This window comes from Perna viridis, chromosome 6 (assembly GCF_037379345.1).
Source record: "Perna viridis isolate PV_CMFRI_1.1 ecotype Kerala chromosome 6, ASM3737934v1, whole genome shotgun sequence".
Classification (NCBI taxonomy): Eukaryota; Metazoa; Mollusca; class Bivalvia; order Mytilida; family Mytilidae; genus Perna; species Perna viridis.
Window position 1 is genome coordinate 42,402,211 of NC_142450.1, and position 17,650 is coordinate 42,419,860.

The 17,650-nt window shown below is 32.4% G+C and overlaps 1 protein-coding gene across 12 annotated transcripts in view; it reads left to right on the forward strand.

The window, feature by feature from the left end:
* LOC148615040 (uncharacterized) overlaps positions 1–17,650 on the forward strand; it is a 45,626-nt gene that overhangs the window by 17,608 nt on the left and 10,368 nt on the right. For 8 of the 12 annotated variants that reach the window (XM_088589646.1, XM_088589652.1, XM_088589643.1 and 5 more), the window contains exons 6-22: positions 274–530; positions 911–1,168; positions 1,724–1,929; positions 2,282–2,400; positions 3,089–3,245; positions 3,506–3,702; positions 4,775–4,893; positions 5,585–5,653; positions 6,067–6,282; positions 7,094–7,286; positions 7,750–7,844; positions 8,158–8,236; positions 8,762–8,963; positions 9,294–9,335; positions 12,681–12,883; positions 13,505–13,785; positions 14,076–16,887. In XM_088589646.1, the coding sequence (XP_088445772.1) occupies positions 274–530; positions 911–1,168; positions 1,724–1,929; positions 2,282–2,400; positions 3,089–3,245; positions 3,506–3,702; positions 4,775–4,893; positions 5,585–5,653; positions 6,067–6,282; positions 7,094–7,286; positions 7,750–7,844; positions 8,158–8,236; positions 8,762–8,963; positions 9,294–9,335; positions 12,681–12,883; positions 13,505–13,785; positions 14,076–16,887 (5,505 nt within the window). Of the gene's footprint in view, positions 1–273; positions 531–910; positions 1,169–1,723; positions 1,930–2,281; positions 2,401–3,088; positions 3,246–3,505; positions 3,703–4,774; positions 4,894–5,584; positions 5,654–6,066; positions 6,283–7,093; positions 7,287–7,749; positions 7,845–8,157; positions 8,237–8,761; positions 8,964–9,293; positions 9,336–11,542; positions 11,567–11,805; positions 11,842–12,680; positions 12,884–13,504; positions 13,786–14,075; positions 16,888–17,650 lie in introns of all 12 variants that reach the window. The other 4 variants (XM_088589650.1, XM_088589655.1, XM_088589649.1 and 1 more) reach the window with 3 other exon arrangements.

The following is a 17,650-nucleotide window of genomic DNA, read 5'->3' on the forward strand; positions in this document are numbered from 1 at the left end:
ATATGTCTAGAAACAGGCTGTTATTAAGCTGTACTCGTTTACACATTTTCATCAGTGATTTGGAAAGAAATTAAAACATGATAATGGGAGATAACTTATTTTATACATTGTATCTAACAGTTGGGGTACTCCGTAGTAATTTTTTTCAGGTTTAGTACATGTATATAAGTATACTGGTACCTGTGTATTTCTAAAATGTTTATTTTGTAGATCTATATGTTTGATAATGACTTCTTTATTGTATCATTATTATATCAACTATTTTTACTTCAGGTTTTAAAAGAAAAGAATTTCGTGGAAAGCTTGCCATTGCCATTACAGCTAATTTTATCAACAACAACACACAACAGGAAGCCAGGGTAGAGGAGATCAGTGGAGTAGCTTTTATATTCAATCAGAAATTCTTCAAAGATTTGAATGAAAAAACAGGAATTGATTTGGAGAACATTGTGTATTATAAGGATGATACTCATTATTTTGTGATGACTGCTAAGAAATGTAGCCTTCTTGATAAAGGAGTGTTACTACAGGTAAATATTGAGTTAAACTATATTTGTTAAGGCACCTGTTGCCCATTAAAGTTTTTAAGCACTTGATGATTCTGTTGCAGTTTAACTTAACCTGTCAACAGTAAATCTGAGAAGGCATACACAATTTTATCATATTAAATTGAAACAGGACTGTAAACGAACAATAGTGAAAGTTTTCACGTGACAAATTGTATGCATTATTTTTATATGAGTTGTGAACCTTACATCTGTTTCTGTTGAACTTATTGTAAATCCTTCGTTACTTCTTCATCTTGTCTCAGTGTGTTGTATGTTGTTCATGTTGTCTTTCATTGGTGTGAAATATACATATATCATTTGTCATTTCCACTGAAATCAGGTGTCACTCTGCTGTATTACAGGACTACCCAGACACTGCCTCACTGCTGTCACCGACTAATGTCAACAAGAAAATGTTGTTAGATTATGCTAAGGAAGCTGCCAATTTCTCCACCAATCACCAACTTCCTGTACTAGAGTATGCTATTAATCACTATCGTCAACCAGATGTAGCCATGTTTGATTTCACATCCATGTTTGCTGCTGTCAATGCCTCTAGGGCAGTGAAGAGAAACGGTCACACTTTACTGAGTTGTTTGGTTGGAGATAGCTTATTAGAGGTAGTATTACAACAAGCATTTTTCATCTACATGTATGAAGTAAAAGTTTGCTGCATTACGTTCAGCAATAAAATTGAGACTTTTCCAAAATTAATATGATAGTTCTATACGAATAATCAACCCAACTTTTACATCTGTTACTACATGTACCAATTATAGTTTTTTTAACATGGATTTGTGTCTGTGACACAACTTTTTGTGTCTCTCTGTGTAGACTTTACGTTTTCAGTGTGTGGGTGAATCACCATAAGACAATGTGTTGGCTACATTTATGACCTCTAAATGACTTCGACCTTTGAATTCAAATTAAAAATTATTGGATTTTTAATGTTCATACCATATATCCCCTGATTCTGATCTGGAATGGATTTTCACCATAACATTAAAATAATTAAGCTTCCGTGATTCAAGTTAGCATAAAAATATGTGGATAGCAGAGGGGTATCCTTTGTGAGTTTTACTCCCAGTATTTATAGATTTATTCTGTTTACAATACTTCAGTCTAGTTTTAGTTTTATTTCTGAAGTTACATTGTATTTTAATTATTTTCTTCAGCCTTTCTGGCCAACAGGGTCAGGTTGTGCCAGAGGGTTTTTAGGGGCATTTGATGCTGCCTGGATGGTAAAGAACTGGGCCTCAGGAAAGATGACTCCATTACAAGTCCTGGCAGAGAGAGAGGCAATCTATCAAGTCTTGTCCCAAACCACTCCAGAGAACCTGAACAAGAATTACAATGAATACACTTTAGATCCCAATACTAGGTATATTGAAGTGTTTTATATGAACACTGGTAGCATGTAATCATATGTCTGCTTTTGATCAGGTATTAATATAATCTAAGCACCAGTGATATTATCTTGAAATTGTGTTCCGAAATACTAAAAACAAGATAAAAACAATGAACACAATTTTGTTTCAGCATTGTAATTCCTGATGTTTATATACATTACAATGTTTATATGTAGGTTATGTCTTGTTGAATTTTTATTTTTTTTTGTATACAAATAGGTTTTTTAACAATTAATTTTACTAAACCTATCAAGCAAGACATCTAACAATTTAGTGAATTAGCTGTGTGTTTTTGTGCCTGAATCTTTGTTAATACTTTTTTAGGTATACCAACCTAAACATGAAGACAGTATTACCCCAGCAGGTTAGACATCTGTATGATACTGGTGATGGAACATATAATGATGAAATCATTGAAGTTCCTGCCAAAAAGCCTAGGAACGGTAAGAATTCATGTTCATTCCCTGTCCGTTGACAGTTGGTATTCTGATACACAATAATCTGCCCCTCTGTCCATCCACATGTAGTACCATAGCTGAAAAATGCTTATGATGGAATTTAGCGGAATGTTTATCTTCATTGGAGAAAGCTGCCATTTTTGTTTTTCATTGTTTTCCTAGAGACATGGTTTAGGCTCTTATTTCCAATAAAATGATGTAATGAGTTTAACATGTATCATAATACAGCTGTTAAGTAATCAAAATAATACAATGAAGCAAACATTTCAAATTTATCTTGATATAATGGACTCTCTAGTTCTTCACCTTCCAATGTTTTATGTCTTACATAATGAAACTTGATTATTTTAGGGATTATATATACAGACATGATTTTTTTCCACTTTTTAGAGGAAATCCGCTATTTCAAATCGGGATTTTGCCATTCTTTTTTTAACTGATTTACTTCAGATTTTGCCAATCTGCTTTGTAGACCAAGTAAAATCATATCTGATGTATAGGATGTCAATGAAATTTTTAGGAAATCATTTCTTATTAGTACTATTTTGGTGTTGCATGTAAGTTACTTATAAACTTATGTTATTGTTGATACCAGTTTAAATACCATTTAATTTATTGATGGAATGTGGAATACTATAATGCCCATTTTAATATTATTTTCCTGAATTTGCAGATGAATACATTGACAGTTATTCATTGTTACGATGGACACAGCGAGTACTTAATAATCAGGGAGTGTATAGAGGTGTTCACATAGTGGATCTAACTACATCATGGAGGAATGGTCTGGCTCTCTGTGCACTTATACACTACTTCAAACCTGATCTCATGTATGTATCATAAATCAAAGTACTGTCTTGAATTTCATTTTGTCTAAATTGTGTTCCTTGGCTATTTTATGTAGTACATTTTTGCACTGTTAACAAGTGTGATGTAGGTGTCAACATTTGAATAAGTTATTTGATATTTTTCCTATAACTCTTTCTACAGATTTTCAGGAATGGTAAGCTTATATTTGAAATTTTGATTTAGCAAATTACATTCTGTCATCATCAAAATTTAATTACAATATAGTGTATTTTTCTTTCAGAGACTTTCAATCACTGTTATCAAATGATGGTATCCAGAATAACCAGTTAGCATTTACTGTTGCTGAGTCTTCCCTGGGAATCTCCCCTGTCATGTCCCCTCAGGAAATGGTCAACTGTTCTCTCCTTGACAAACTCACCATGGTCTCCTATCTGTCTCAGTTCTACCATAAATTTAAGAAGGAGAGATTAGCTAATGGTATGTATGAGAAATATTTAGTTTTAGATTTGTTTTAGTCATCTATTAATACACACATTGCACTATAGAATGGCTATAGAAATGACAGAGTTTTTGTACATAAAAGATCTTTAAAAAGAAAGTTCTAGGCTTATAGTTTGTTAATGTTCATCATTACCTTTCAACAAATATGATTTAAATTTTACTACTAGTTTCCTTTTGACTACACAAAAAAACCTGTATCTATCTAGAAGAATAAAAGGCATAGCATCCCCTAGATCTTAGAAAGTTGCATACATTTTTTGTAAAATTATATCAAAAACTGGCCTGACTTTTGCTGTTTTAATTTTATCAATTCTGCAGAAAATGCAAGAATACATGAGATTCACTTGATATGGTCCACTCAATTAGGCCCTTTTTTTAAATTGATACAGGAGGTAGGCTTCTATTTTTTCTTTTTTATATCAGAAGCAAGTTTCCTTTTTTTTTTTCGAGAAATTTCATTGAATTGAACAATTCTGTTAATGTTAAATAAAATACTCCATGGTATTAAAACTTTACTGGATTATGAGATGTGGCAAGAAATAAGAGCCATCTCCGCCACAAGACAAACCTTTGTTTTTAATGATCAATGTTAAATAACAGCCTCATTCGCATCATACTTTTTACCTTTCTGTCAAGCGTACAGACAATTCCATTAACTTATTAAAAGTCGATTCCAGACTGGATATGAAAATTTCCGGAACGGATATAAAATTTCCAGATTTTATCGTAATAAAAATTGCAGATTGTGGAGGGTTTTTAGGGATGCAGCATTGCCTGAGAACCTAGCATATATTTTTTTTAGACTTACACAGTTTAAATCACCTGTTGTGTATAGATGCATATAGCAAGAAATTACCAAATGCAATAAAAAAAATGTTTATCAGTATTCATAACTTTAGTTGAGCAGTGGAAGAGAGATATTGGTATTGTCATTCATGTTATGCTAACATATAAGTACGTGATCTACATGTACAAAAACTTAGAACAATATTGTTATATATGTAATATGCTTACCATTGAAGTTATAACCTGTGATATTGTGTTCCAGCTGACTCACCTAACGTACTGTTGAGAGATGAACCTCAGAAATCCCACAAGTCTCCTCACAGCAGACTCTCTATACTACAAAAACTTCGAAACAGTACCAAATTTTACAGGTCTAAAAAGGTTTGTTACTTTAAATTGTTGTGTGAATACAATATATCAACTCTTTTTTCTAATTTACTTTCTTTTGGCATGAAACACTTTTTGTCTTAAATAAATGATGCTTTAACTTGTAACTCATTTAAGAAAATATTCATTTTTGAGAGCTGAGAAAATTAAGGCATATTAAAAGTTCATGTTTATTCCATATATTTGTTTCCTGTCCCTGACTATTCTAAACACAAAGCTGCTGACTTGGAAGTATTCTGATTTAAATTGTTTCAAATATCAAGATTATGTCAAAATTCCTGAAATAGTTTGTATTTGGTTCGGATACAGAGTAGCTTCATAAACAAATTGAGTGCTCTCCAGTAGTGATAGAACCAGTATTGGAGCTATCCTATATACAAACATATGATAATAATTGTGTAAAGAATGTTGTATTCACTGGGACTATATCTCAGTACACTTGACTGAACTTGTTTTATAATTTGACATTAACTAAAAAAAAAACAAATAATTGAAAAGATAAAATTCTTTACTTACTGACCTGGATTGTTTTTTTATTGTAACATGAAACACACACACGCACACACCCATGTATATTTTTTTGCCTCAATAGTGTTAAATTGAGTTAATTTATGTTGCCTTTTGGTTACTTACATGAGTTTGTCCTTGTTAAGAATAGTAAATGCAATTTCCTGTTGATTTATAGAGAAAAGAGAAGGAAGATGATAATGCAGTGGATTCATCTCTGTCTAAAAAGAAATACAAATCTCCTGAAGTTAGTAAAATCTTATTGTAGAGCAGAGAAAAGGTTACGTCATATATAAGTAATTGCTAAAATATGACTTTACAGAGATTGTTGTCACTTGTAACAAACACAAATAGTGGGGATTTGCTTTACCATACAAGGCTTATTGTATAAACATTTTGAATTATTATTCATTGTATAATGTTTATTGTGCTTCCAGTTTTGTACTGATTAATCCTTCCAAAGTTTCAGTTGCACCTACCAAAGTTCAAAACGATAAGTAAAGCTATGTAATTTTTATAACATAAAATTTTTCAAAATTTGCTGTAGATCTATGATGAAATAGATCTAATTTTGAACACTGTCTTTCTTGAATGAAAAAAAGAACAAATGAATCAAGTTGTCATAAGATTATATTGTGTGTGTTTTTTTTTCATTTTAAGAGTTATCAGAAGACAGATGTTGAGTTAACCAAGTACAACAAACTTCCCATGGAAGAAATAGCCAATAAGTTTGACTTTAATCAGAAAATAAATGAGATTTCAAACCAGAACAAAATTGACATTGAAGGCAATGTTAAAGTTAGTGCTATGGCAGAAATTTTGGCCTCTAAATTTGCTGTGGAACAAAATGTAAATCAGACTCCTGTTAAAAAGGTGGTATGTATTATTTAACTTGATTTGATTAATTACTTATTGATTTTTTTCATTATTATTTATTTAAAAGTTATAAAATATGATAGTATAGACCAACTAAATGTTTCAACTTTGATCATGCACAGAAAGAGAAATATTTTTATATTAAGTAGCTGTCTTAGATTTAGCCAAAGTCAAGATTAACTGATTCATTTGAAAAGAAGTCACTAATTTAATTTTGGGAAGTAGTTGGATGAGGGGATTGTAAAGTGAACAATAATGTTTCATATGAAACCTTCTAGTGAAAGGTACTGTTAACGTATTAATGTTCACTGATTCTGTCAAGTGAGCATATTTGTTTGTATCAATTTTGGCTGATTCTAAAAATGATATGCGTTATGTAGTGTTAAAAATCAATTTCTTGTGTATAATTTTTCATGGTTTTTTGCCGACCATGAAAATAGACAAAATTGGTACGTTTACAGTATATGGTTTGAAATATATAATAGAAAGTGTTTGTAAAATCAGAAATATCTCCCTGCAAAACTATTGTACATTCCATTGACTTTTTTCTGCCACTTTATGACATTTTTTTTTCAGAAGTGTATTTCATTTCTATTAAGCATTCTCTACATTAAACATGTGAGCATTTGACAAAAATCTTCCTCTGCATGGTTTTTAGGTGGATGATTTCTTGGTAATTGAAAAAAAAGAATACTTTGAATTCAATACCTAATTTATTGTTTATAATCTTAATTTGCATGAAAAATAGCTGCATCCATGTATGCAATTTATGTTCCATTGTTCACTATATATGTGACTGCTTTGTTGACAGAGAGCTCCCGGTGTACTAATGGCAGCCCAGCCAGCCAGTGAGGTGTGTTATTTCTGTAAGAAGCGGGTTTACCTGATGGAGAGAATGAGTGCTGAGGGTCTTTTCTTCCATCGAGGCTGTTTGAAATGTGACTACTGTGATGGTGGTCTCCGTTTAAATAATTACAGTGCGGATAGACTTCCTAATGGTGATGGTATGTTTAATGATAAAGAAGGACTTTCTATGTTAACATCATTAAGACATTTTATGCCAAAACAAAATGATCATAAAAGTATCTATAAGCTGTATTGAAACTTATTAAAATGTGGTACAGTGAAAGAACTTTAATTTGTTGATACTAATTTTTTGTAGATTAGTGAAGAAACATAAGTTCTTGGATTCTTTAATTCTTGGTTTTGAGATCTTCAGTATACACATCAGTGGGAATCTCCTTTTTGTTGGGAACCAAATTTCTTTGTTTTGCCTACCCACAAAAACCACAAAAATTGGTGTCCCACAAACAATAGTACTTTCACAGTATACATCTGTTTAAAGACTTGAAATTTATTTAATGATCAGCAATACAATGTGGTATGGTATTGTGTCTGTGTTTTATTAGTACATGAAATTTAGGATCAAATGAATGTACATCTTATTCAAGACTTCTTTATTTTCAGTCAAGTTTTTCTGTTTCCGACATTCTCGGTTGGAAATGCGTTTCTCAAAACCAAAGAGGAAGAGAGAATATAACGAGGAAGAGGAACAAATCAAGGTGACTATACTTTACTTAGATAATGTAGATCTTGTAACAGATCTTCAGTCTAAAAAACAGATTTTCTTCAGTTCAAAACATATATTTGGGTAGAAAGAATTTTGCAGCCATATTCAATTCAGTGATGTTTATCTGTGATTATGGAATTGTATAAATTATGTTGCCATTTTGACTTGAGAATTTTTTGGATGCTTTTTAAGCCATACTGTACAAAAATTAAACAAATTATGATTTTAAGGAGTGAAAACTGTGCATGTGTAAGTTTTCTGATTTTATTTTTTGTTACATCTGAATTTTTTGGTTTCAATTTCAGGAAAATATTCCGAAGGTAGTTATAGATGCTGGTCCATCTCCAAAGGTAGAAAGAAAAACGTCACCAAAGAAAATTCTCAGTAAGTTTTATAGGATAATTGATATGGTAAAGGAAATTTCCAAGCATTTACATTATGTATGAGTACCTGTGGTCTAATTCCAAAATATATTTCACAAAGAACAAACTAACCAAAAATTGTGTAATAACATTTTGCATTTTGTGCAATGTTCTAGATGAATTACGTAAACTGTGAAGATTGTCAGCAGCTTTATTTTCCCTGTATGACCTGAAATGATAAAATTAAACTGTCATCTTAGAAAGACACTATAATATGATTTAGGAACACTCAGAATGTCACATAGTGCAAAAGTAGATTGATTACAGTAACCATGGAAAAATATTGCAAGAAATTACCTGGTTCACAGTGTGTTCACATTATTGTCAGACATGTAAAGAAGAAGTACAATGTAGGTTTATAAGTTTTTAAAAAAACACAAATATTTACCCTGAAACATTCTTTGGTATTAGACATGATGAATAGCATTGTTATAAGTCATTTCATAAGACTCAAGTATTACCTGTTGTAACTTTCTGCCCATTTCAGCCCCACTAACTCCACCTTTGACCCCACCAGACGATGAACCTAAGCCTAAGAAGACCCCAGAACGTATTGGGTTTGAGAACAGTATTGATGGGTTCACAGAAGAATCAGAAGAAGAATTGACAGAACACAATCTTCGTGCCTCCATGTCTTCTGATGCTCTACTGGAGGACATGGATGAAGATTTTAGTGACTCAGACCTGGAGTAAGTAGTTAGAGCTAGTATAAAGTGTTGTCAATATTTTGTACACATTTCTATAATGAGAGACCATATATTTTTGTTTTGTCAGTGTTTTTTATTTGTGGAAGTGTCTCTGGGCAGTTAATGTTTTTTATCTGGTAAGATACTGAAATTAGTAAAGTTGACTTGACAAGTACAATAAAGAAAATTGGAATAAATAATTTTGGTTTTGCATTGCAATTAAAGCTTAAACCAGCAATTTTTATACAGATATTAGCTTTCTACATATATTGCTTAAACATAATTTCTGTAAATATATAAAGGTATTTTGACAGTATCTATTATATTTTGCAGTGATTTATTAGATTATGAGATGGCTCAAACATTGAGTCAATGGTAGGCTATCAATGCCTGTGTGTGTAAATTGCTACTCTGTATTTGGATGAATTTGATTCTTATTTTTTGATTGATATAAGCATCTATCAATTTTAGTTCTTCAGTAATTAGTTGTATCCTAGATATCCCTTAATTTAGTTTATATGAATGTCAGTTTTAGAATTCTGAAATTCAACTGGTCAATTTTAGTTGTTGGTTTTTGTATTTCAAAGCATTGCATGAATACCTTGACCTGGTTACATAAACAATCTCAAATAAAGATTTTCCTTAAATCCTCCCTCGATTCTAATTTTGAACTATCAAGTTACTTGAAATTGAGAATTTCAGGAAAAATTCAGGGATTTGAGGAAAATCTAAATTTAAGGCACTTTATGAAACCCAGACTTTGATGTGTCTTTTACTACTTCAGCCTCAATATCTACAGTCTCGGGTCATAAGTATTTCCGCACAATGGCGGCCGACGTTATCCGTGCCCGACAGGTGCGTGAACCAAATGCCGATATTTTTGTCATGACCTGTAACAAAGTGAAAATAGATTTGGTTTTTTAAAAGGTCTATTTATAGAGTATTTTCTGGAAATTGAAGGGATGCATAGAGTTGTCTCTCTTTTGTTTACTTGTCGTCTGCTAAAAAATGGCACCGAGAGGAAAAGAGATGAGTGTTGATACGAAAAAATGCATTGTAAAATTAGATGAAGATGGACATAGTGGACGAAAAATCGCTCAGATGTTGGGTTTGAATCCCTCTACAGTTCAAAAGTTTTTAAAACGTTATCGGATCCGTGAAAATGAAGAAAACAGGACACGAAGTGGTCGACCCAGAAAATGTGACACCAGGACGGACAGGCAGTTGCTACGGATTGTGAAAACGGAGCGTAGAAAGAACTTAAAGGATGTTACTAACCTTTTGAATGAGAGAACACCAGTTAAGATAAGTGAATCAACTGTTAAGAGGAGGCTTAAGTTTTATGGATTCAAAAAACGAGTTGTGAAGAAGAAAATTGTGATCAGTGATGGAAACAGGTTCAAAAGGAGGGCTTGGTGTCGATCAAAGCTTCATATGACTGTGAACAAATACTGGAAGAATATAATTTTCTCTGATGAGACTCAAATATGTATAGGAAAGCATAGCAAAGTTCATATTTGGCGGAGAGACGATGAAAAGTGGTTTAATTCTTGCCTTGGAGAGAAGGGTGACGACACAGCCGGTCCCGTTGTGAGTGTTATGTTTTGGGGATGTGTAACATTTGACGGTGTTGGAACTTTTGTACCAGTGAATGGGACAATTAATTCACAGAAATATACAGACATTCTGGATGAACATCTTTGGCCAGTTGTGGCTAAAACTTTTCCGACAGGGAGGTGGATCTTCCAAGATGACAATGCTACCCCCCACCGATCTAGACACACGATTCGATGGAAGGCAGACAATGATATCGAAGGAATGGTGTGGCCTGCGCAAAGCCCAGATATCAACATTATTGAGAATGTTTGGAGGTACATTAAAATCCGGTTACAGAAGGTGGTGCACAGGATCAAAACGAAGGAGGACTTGATCAGGGAGTCTAAACGTGTGTGGATGGACATTGAACCAGTCTATATAAGGACATTATATAATTCTATTCCAACTAGAATTCGTCGTGTATTGAGAGCCAATGGTGCAATAACAAAATATTAAAGTTAGTATCTCATTTATTTTGTCTTTAAAATGCCCTTTTATTGATTTATTTAGTGGTATAAAGTAAATGACGTTGAATGACGTCGGCCATATTGCAGAAATACTTTTGACCCGAGACTGTATGTCTTGTGAGATGAGAAAAAAACTTTTGTAGCTCTTATCAATTACAGTAAAAGTATATATTTTCATGAATTCTGTCAAGTGAACATATTTGCAAGTATCAATTTTTGTGGTTCCAAAAAATGATGATCGTTATATTGTATGAAAAAACAATGTCGCGGGTACTATTTTTCACTGTTTTCTGTTCACTGCAAAAATTAAAAGGTTTCGATTTACTTGACACATTTTTAATTGACATTTCTAACTGGGTATATATTATGGTTACCCATGATTTACACTGGAGGACATTTATTTTGGAAACAGTATCTGTCTTGATAGAAGAAGAGGCTGTTTTAGTTTTTAGAATATGTTTTGCCATGCCTTTGTTGTCATTGGCTAGAATTACAATGCTGAGTTAATTACCATTTTAGGTGTGACAATAAAATGCATAGAAGGTAGATGAGCTTTAATTGTACAAGTCTGTTCTCAGTTTCTGTCTCATTAATACTAAACTTTAGTGAAGTTATATTGAAACTGAAAACAGACTGATTGACATACACAAGAGCAGTGGTACAGCACAGCAGTTGCCCTTTTAAACCTTTCTGAAAATGCAGTGAATGATCACACCATCCTGTTTCATATAACCCCTTTTATATGCACTGACCAAAATTATTTGAACCGATTTGTTTTTCAGATGTGGATCTTCATTAAATAACTATCTGTCTATTGTGTAAAGTATCCTATATTAACTTAGACACTTTCTATACTTAGTAATGGTAGATTTAGTGGCTACCGATATTATAGTCACTAAACATTTGCTAATATTTTTTGTATAAGCCATTGTTAGTGCTAAGGTCAGACAAACATAGAGGCTATGACATTGGTGGATGGGTATTTTCAGAATTTTAATATTTATGAATTAACACTCCAAACTTAAAAACATTTTGATATAATTTCTTGAAGCTTCATAGTCTTCTCAAAGCTTTAACAATTAATAATGCTTACACATAAAACTTTCAAACTACACTTGCCCTCATTTGCATTGTACTGGATTTTCAGGTAACATTTAGACAGGTAAAAAGAAAAAAAACCCTAAAGAAATAAACAGCTGTAGATTAAATAAGTAGTTGCATGAACAATGTCAGAAAATATTAGCATGGGACAAAAGGAGTCATCTAAAATTAAATAACCCTGTTTTTAATATTTTGGAAATTTATCACATGTTCACAATTTCATTCTTACCTCCTCATTTTCCTTTCTTTTCTAATTCAACAGATTTCCATTAATGCCAAATTTTCCTATAGTAGTGTTAATATTGAAGTGTTTTCCTTTAGACATTGTTGAGAAGGTGTTGAAAAAAAGTGATGCTGACTTAAAATGTCTTATAATTGTATTTTAGAAAGTCTACTTCCTTTGAAAGTTTTACAATTTTAACTTTCGTTAAGCAAGTATTTGAAGAGTAAAACAGGTTTAGTTTAATAAACGTTTTAAAAAAAAATAATCAAGAAATAAAGATAAAAAAGCAGTAGTTTTCTGAACTATCTTTATATCTCTGAAATATTTGTTCAGGCCTAGTGATGATGAGGAGCTGAATGAGGTTGTCAATGAGACATTAGGTCACAACAAAGATCTAACACTGGAAGAAGCATTACAGGTGGTAGAAACATTAAAACGCAAGTCACATGAGAACCTCCTCGACGCCCTCAAACTGGACACACAGATACAGTATGAGAGAATGAATCATGAGCAGCAAGAGGAGGACTCAGATGAAGGTGATTATTATTGACTGATTAACAGTCAAGTGGATTGATATCCATATTAGCCGAGAAAAAAACATAATACATCCTGAATAATTGATATTGAAAAAATGTTAGGGTGTTAAATATATGATAAACAATATATAATATGGATTTTTCCATTTCACATGCTATTACATGCCATCAACCAAAGCTAATCCTCAAGCAAGCTCTATGGTTAATATTGATGTCCCAATTGTCTTAGAATATGATATGAGAAAAACCTATATATAATGCTTGTATTCCATATGTATTGTATTAAATATCTGTAGAGAAAAAAAATATATGTAAGAAATAATTTTAACCAGATCCATCTGTCTTAAATATTTCTGTATAGATCTTCATATTTTTTATACTTTGCTTTTTTACTTTACATGTTTAAATATGTATGGTATTCATTAAGTTTTCATTATTTGGTGGTTTAAGCGTATAAAACAAGTTATGATGAAAAAAATTATATACATTACAGTGATGAAATTTCACTTGTTGTTCTTATCGTAAGAACATAAACATCTATATTAAAGTTTACTTCCTATTAAAAGTCACTGAATAACTGTCATTCTACTGGTTTAATTGGGTCTTTTTCATTACAAATAGATTCAGACACAGAAGAACAAGAAGAATCTTCAACTGAAACAGAAAAGGAAACTGAACCAAGTAAAACTGACTCAAGTCAACAGAAACTTACTCTCGACATTAACCAAGGTAATAGTCCATCAGCCATGAAAGCTGCCAGGGCTAACTTCTTCAATACTCCACCTGAACCTGTTAGGCTTGACCCATGGAAAATGTTTGACATGGGTAATAAAAAGGAGGACAATGGAAAGAAAGAGGAAATGATTCAGAATGGTACAGATTCTGAGGATAGTGAGGAAGAGGTAATGTGAACATTTGACTTAAGATAATTTAATGTAGAAGGTATCATTTCTTCATTAGTTATGTGATGGTTTAAAACAAGATAAGCTGGAAAGACAAATATTTTACATGTACTATTTCTTATAAACTGATATAAAAAGTTGACTGGGCAAAAATCTAAAGTATATTATTTTTATCCATTTTCTGTCATTTAACATTTGGAACTTAATTATAATACTTTTCAATGTATGGATTTATTTGAATTTGTTTTAAGATACACCCATAGTACATTAGATGTGTTTTAATTTTGTAGGCTCAGGAAATAGAAGAAATTGAAATAATTGAACAAGTCCAGATTGAGGAACCTATGGAGGTAGAAAATAGTGTTGAAAAAATAGAGGAAAATGCAAATGAAGATTACAAAAGTAGTAAAGATAGGTTCATTGAGGAGTATGTAGAACAAGTTGTTGAATTGTCTGATAGAAATGCTGTAGAAAACCAGGATGAAAATGGACAAGATACAGCAGATGAATGTGATGAAGTCTTTGAAACTGACAATGATGATGAGGAAAATTTATCTGAAGATGATGAAAATGATAAAACTGCTATGCATAATGAGATGGAAAGGTTACTTGCTGAAATTGACCATAAGTCATCTGAAAGTAGCAATGAAAATATTCTGAAAACTGACGATTCTTCTGTTTGTGAAGAAGAGGCTGCTATGTCGGATGACAATCATGCTGATATTGAATGTGAAGGTGTTCTTGTGTCAGGGGTCAAACAAAGGTCAAGTAGTACTGATTCGTCAAAGAGGCTAGCTCAAGCTGTGCTTGATAGTGTTCGTAACATGGATAACTCAGAGGAGAATCAGGACTTTACTGGAATCGATGATAGGTTTGTTACAAGGACAAGAGGAAGAGGGCGTCCATTAAATCAGCAGAAGAAAAAGTATAGAAAATCATTTGGATCTGATTCTAGCTTTACTATATCTACTCCTAGTAATTCTAACTCTAATTCACTTCATTCATCATTAACTTCATTATCAGAGGACAATCGGAAGTATGCAGGAGATGATGAAAGAGAAACAGATACTCCAGACGTTGATTATGACGATGATATTTTCAAGGAGTATCAGCTTACTCTTAGTCATGCTTTAGATGAAGAATACTCAGATGAAACTACTCCACGTGTAAATGAAAACTTAGATGATACCTTACATGCTGCAAGGGAAATTGAGAATGAAGAAGACATGGAGGTTAAAGAAAATGATAAAAGTGTATATGAAACTCCTAATGCAAGTTTGACTAGTGATACATTCATCTCTGCTAGTGATTTCACAAACATCAATAACAATCATGAAAAATCTCAAACCTCAGAAAATTTTGAATCAGAAACTTGTGAAAAATGTAATAGTAGTAGTCTTAATGGTGTAGTGAAAAATGGTGAAAATGAAATAATGAATAAGAAAAAGATCATATCTCCGCAATTGAGTAGTGACGGAAGTGAAATAGGTAATGAAAATGATATTAACAATATTGACCATTCAAAAACACCAATTAATAGTGATGGGACAGTGTGGCGGCCCTTACCAAAACTGCCCGATCATATTGCTAAGAAATTTAGTCCAGATCACAAAGCTAAAAGTCCTCTTATGAGTACTACGTCACCAAAAATCTCCAGAAGCAAGAGATCTTTGTTGAGGCAGAAAAAACTGTCACATGCTTCAAAGGAGAAGTATGATAATGCAAAAAATAATGAAAAGAAATTGATTAAAGTAGATAAAAATGTTGATAATTTTAGTACACCATCAAAAAATAAAATGGTTATGGAAATTGAAAAGGATGTGAAATATTCAGAGGTGTCATCAAGTTTAGATAATGAAACAAAACAATCAGTTGAAGGGAGGAAACTGCCAGATATAAGCAATATGAAAAGTAGACATACTCCTCCTGAGTTCCAAAGTGAGTTCATGAGGAAACGCTATGGTTCACCAGCATCTTCGGGGACTAAAAGTCCAACAAGTCCCGAATTTAAAACCTCTTCAAGCACAAATACCACAAGTGTTCAATCTGATACTCCTGATGATAACGCAGATGTCAGTAGTAAGAAAAAAACAATATCTGTTGATAAAACAAAATTAACTGCAATGAACAGTGTTGAGGATAGCTCAAGTCAAAATGAGGAAAATTCAAAGAAAAAGATTGGAGTGGATTCAAAATTAAAAAATCAGTTTTCACCGTCAGTTGAACCCAAGGGTATTGATGACATTCCCTTTGCTGATGATAGTGAGGATGATCTATTAGAAAATAATAAAGAGCAATTCTATACTCCAATGACAAGTGTTAAAAATAAACCAGAGAAATTGAAAGAAGTTCAAAGTAAGGATATGAGAAAACGAATATTGCCTATCCCACCTTTAAAACTGGATAAACTGAGCACTCCAACTGTAGGTCAAAGTAAAGGACTAAGAGAGGAGGAAAGGGCAAAAGCAAAGGAGAAAGCTAGACAAAAGGCTAGATTAAAAAGTGATGAGGAATTAGGTATCTCTGATATTAACTATACACCTATTTCAGCAAAGAAAATTCAAAGAAAATTACGTCGTGAATTGAGTACACCTACATCTAATACTCCTAGTACTAGTGATATGATTTCTGAAAGTGATGAAAATAAGAAATCAGTGAGTGAGAATAAGTCGACAGTTTTACATTCCACTCCAATCAATGCTTTAGCCAAAACTCCAAAAACAAAAGAAAAGAAAAAGAAAAAGAAGGATTCTGTTGATACTTTAGAAAGTGGACTATCTGACATTGAAACTCCAAACAAAACTACAAAAAAAAAGAAATCCTTACTTCAGATCCTGAAACCATCTAAATCTCCTGATCATCCAAAAGAATTAAAGGAGAAAAATAAATCCTCCTCTACTGATACTCTGGATGAAAAATCTGCCAAGAAAAAGAAAAAGACACCTAAGACTGACAAAAAGAAGAAACGACAAAAATCAGTAGACCCTGCAGAACTGAAAGAATTGCCATCTGTATTCTCAGAGAAAGTGAAATTGAGGCAGACCAACTCGCAGAAACGACCATCAGTGATACAGAGAAGATCAATGCCACCAAGAGCTGATTGTATGTATTTATTTATGAATAAATGTAAATGGGTCAGTGATGATTTTCTGCTTAAATATTAAGTAGGTCATTAATTTGCAACTGGATTTTGGCTTGAATGCAACTATTAATAGAATACTGTACATAAACAAAGACATGGCCGCTTGCGTTACGCTTTTTTACAACCAGTAAAACAATTACATTAGAAAAAAAGAACATGTCTTACAATAAAAGCTAAAAAAATGTACATCTACAACATGAAAGAAACTGCACCATATTTTTATTGACAACATACATGCTCTGTTTTCGCAAAATTTGACTCTGAGAAATCGTAACATAAACTAGGTCGCTAGTAGGTCATTAATTTGCAACTGGAGTTTTAAAAAAAGAAGGCTTGGATGCAACTATTTATAGATCACTACATAAAGGAAGATATGGCTGCCTGACAATCAGTAAAACATCTTGTAACATTTAAAAAAAAAGAACGTATTTTACAATAAAAGCTGAAAAATGTACATCTACAATATGAGAGAAACTGCACCATATTATTATTGACAACGTACATACATGTACTACCGTTTTCTCAAACATTCCACTCAAAGAAATTGTGACCAACCAATATACTTGGCAGTCATTGGGTTATTGCCATGTAAAAATATAACAGGGTATTTTTATTACAGTGTTACAGTCCAATATTTTACAATGCAATGTACATGTACATGTATCAAGTTACTAATTTAAAGGTTTTTTTTATATTTAAAATACTTTTGGAAACATTTTCAAC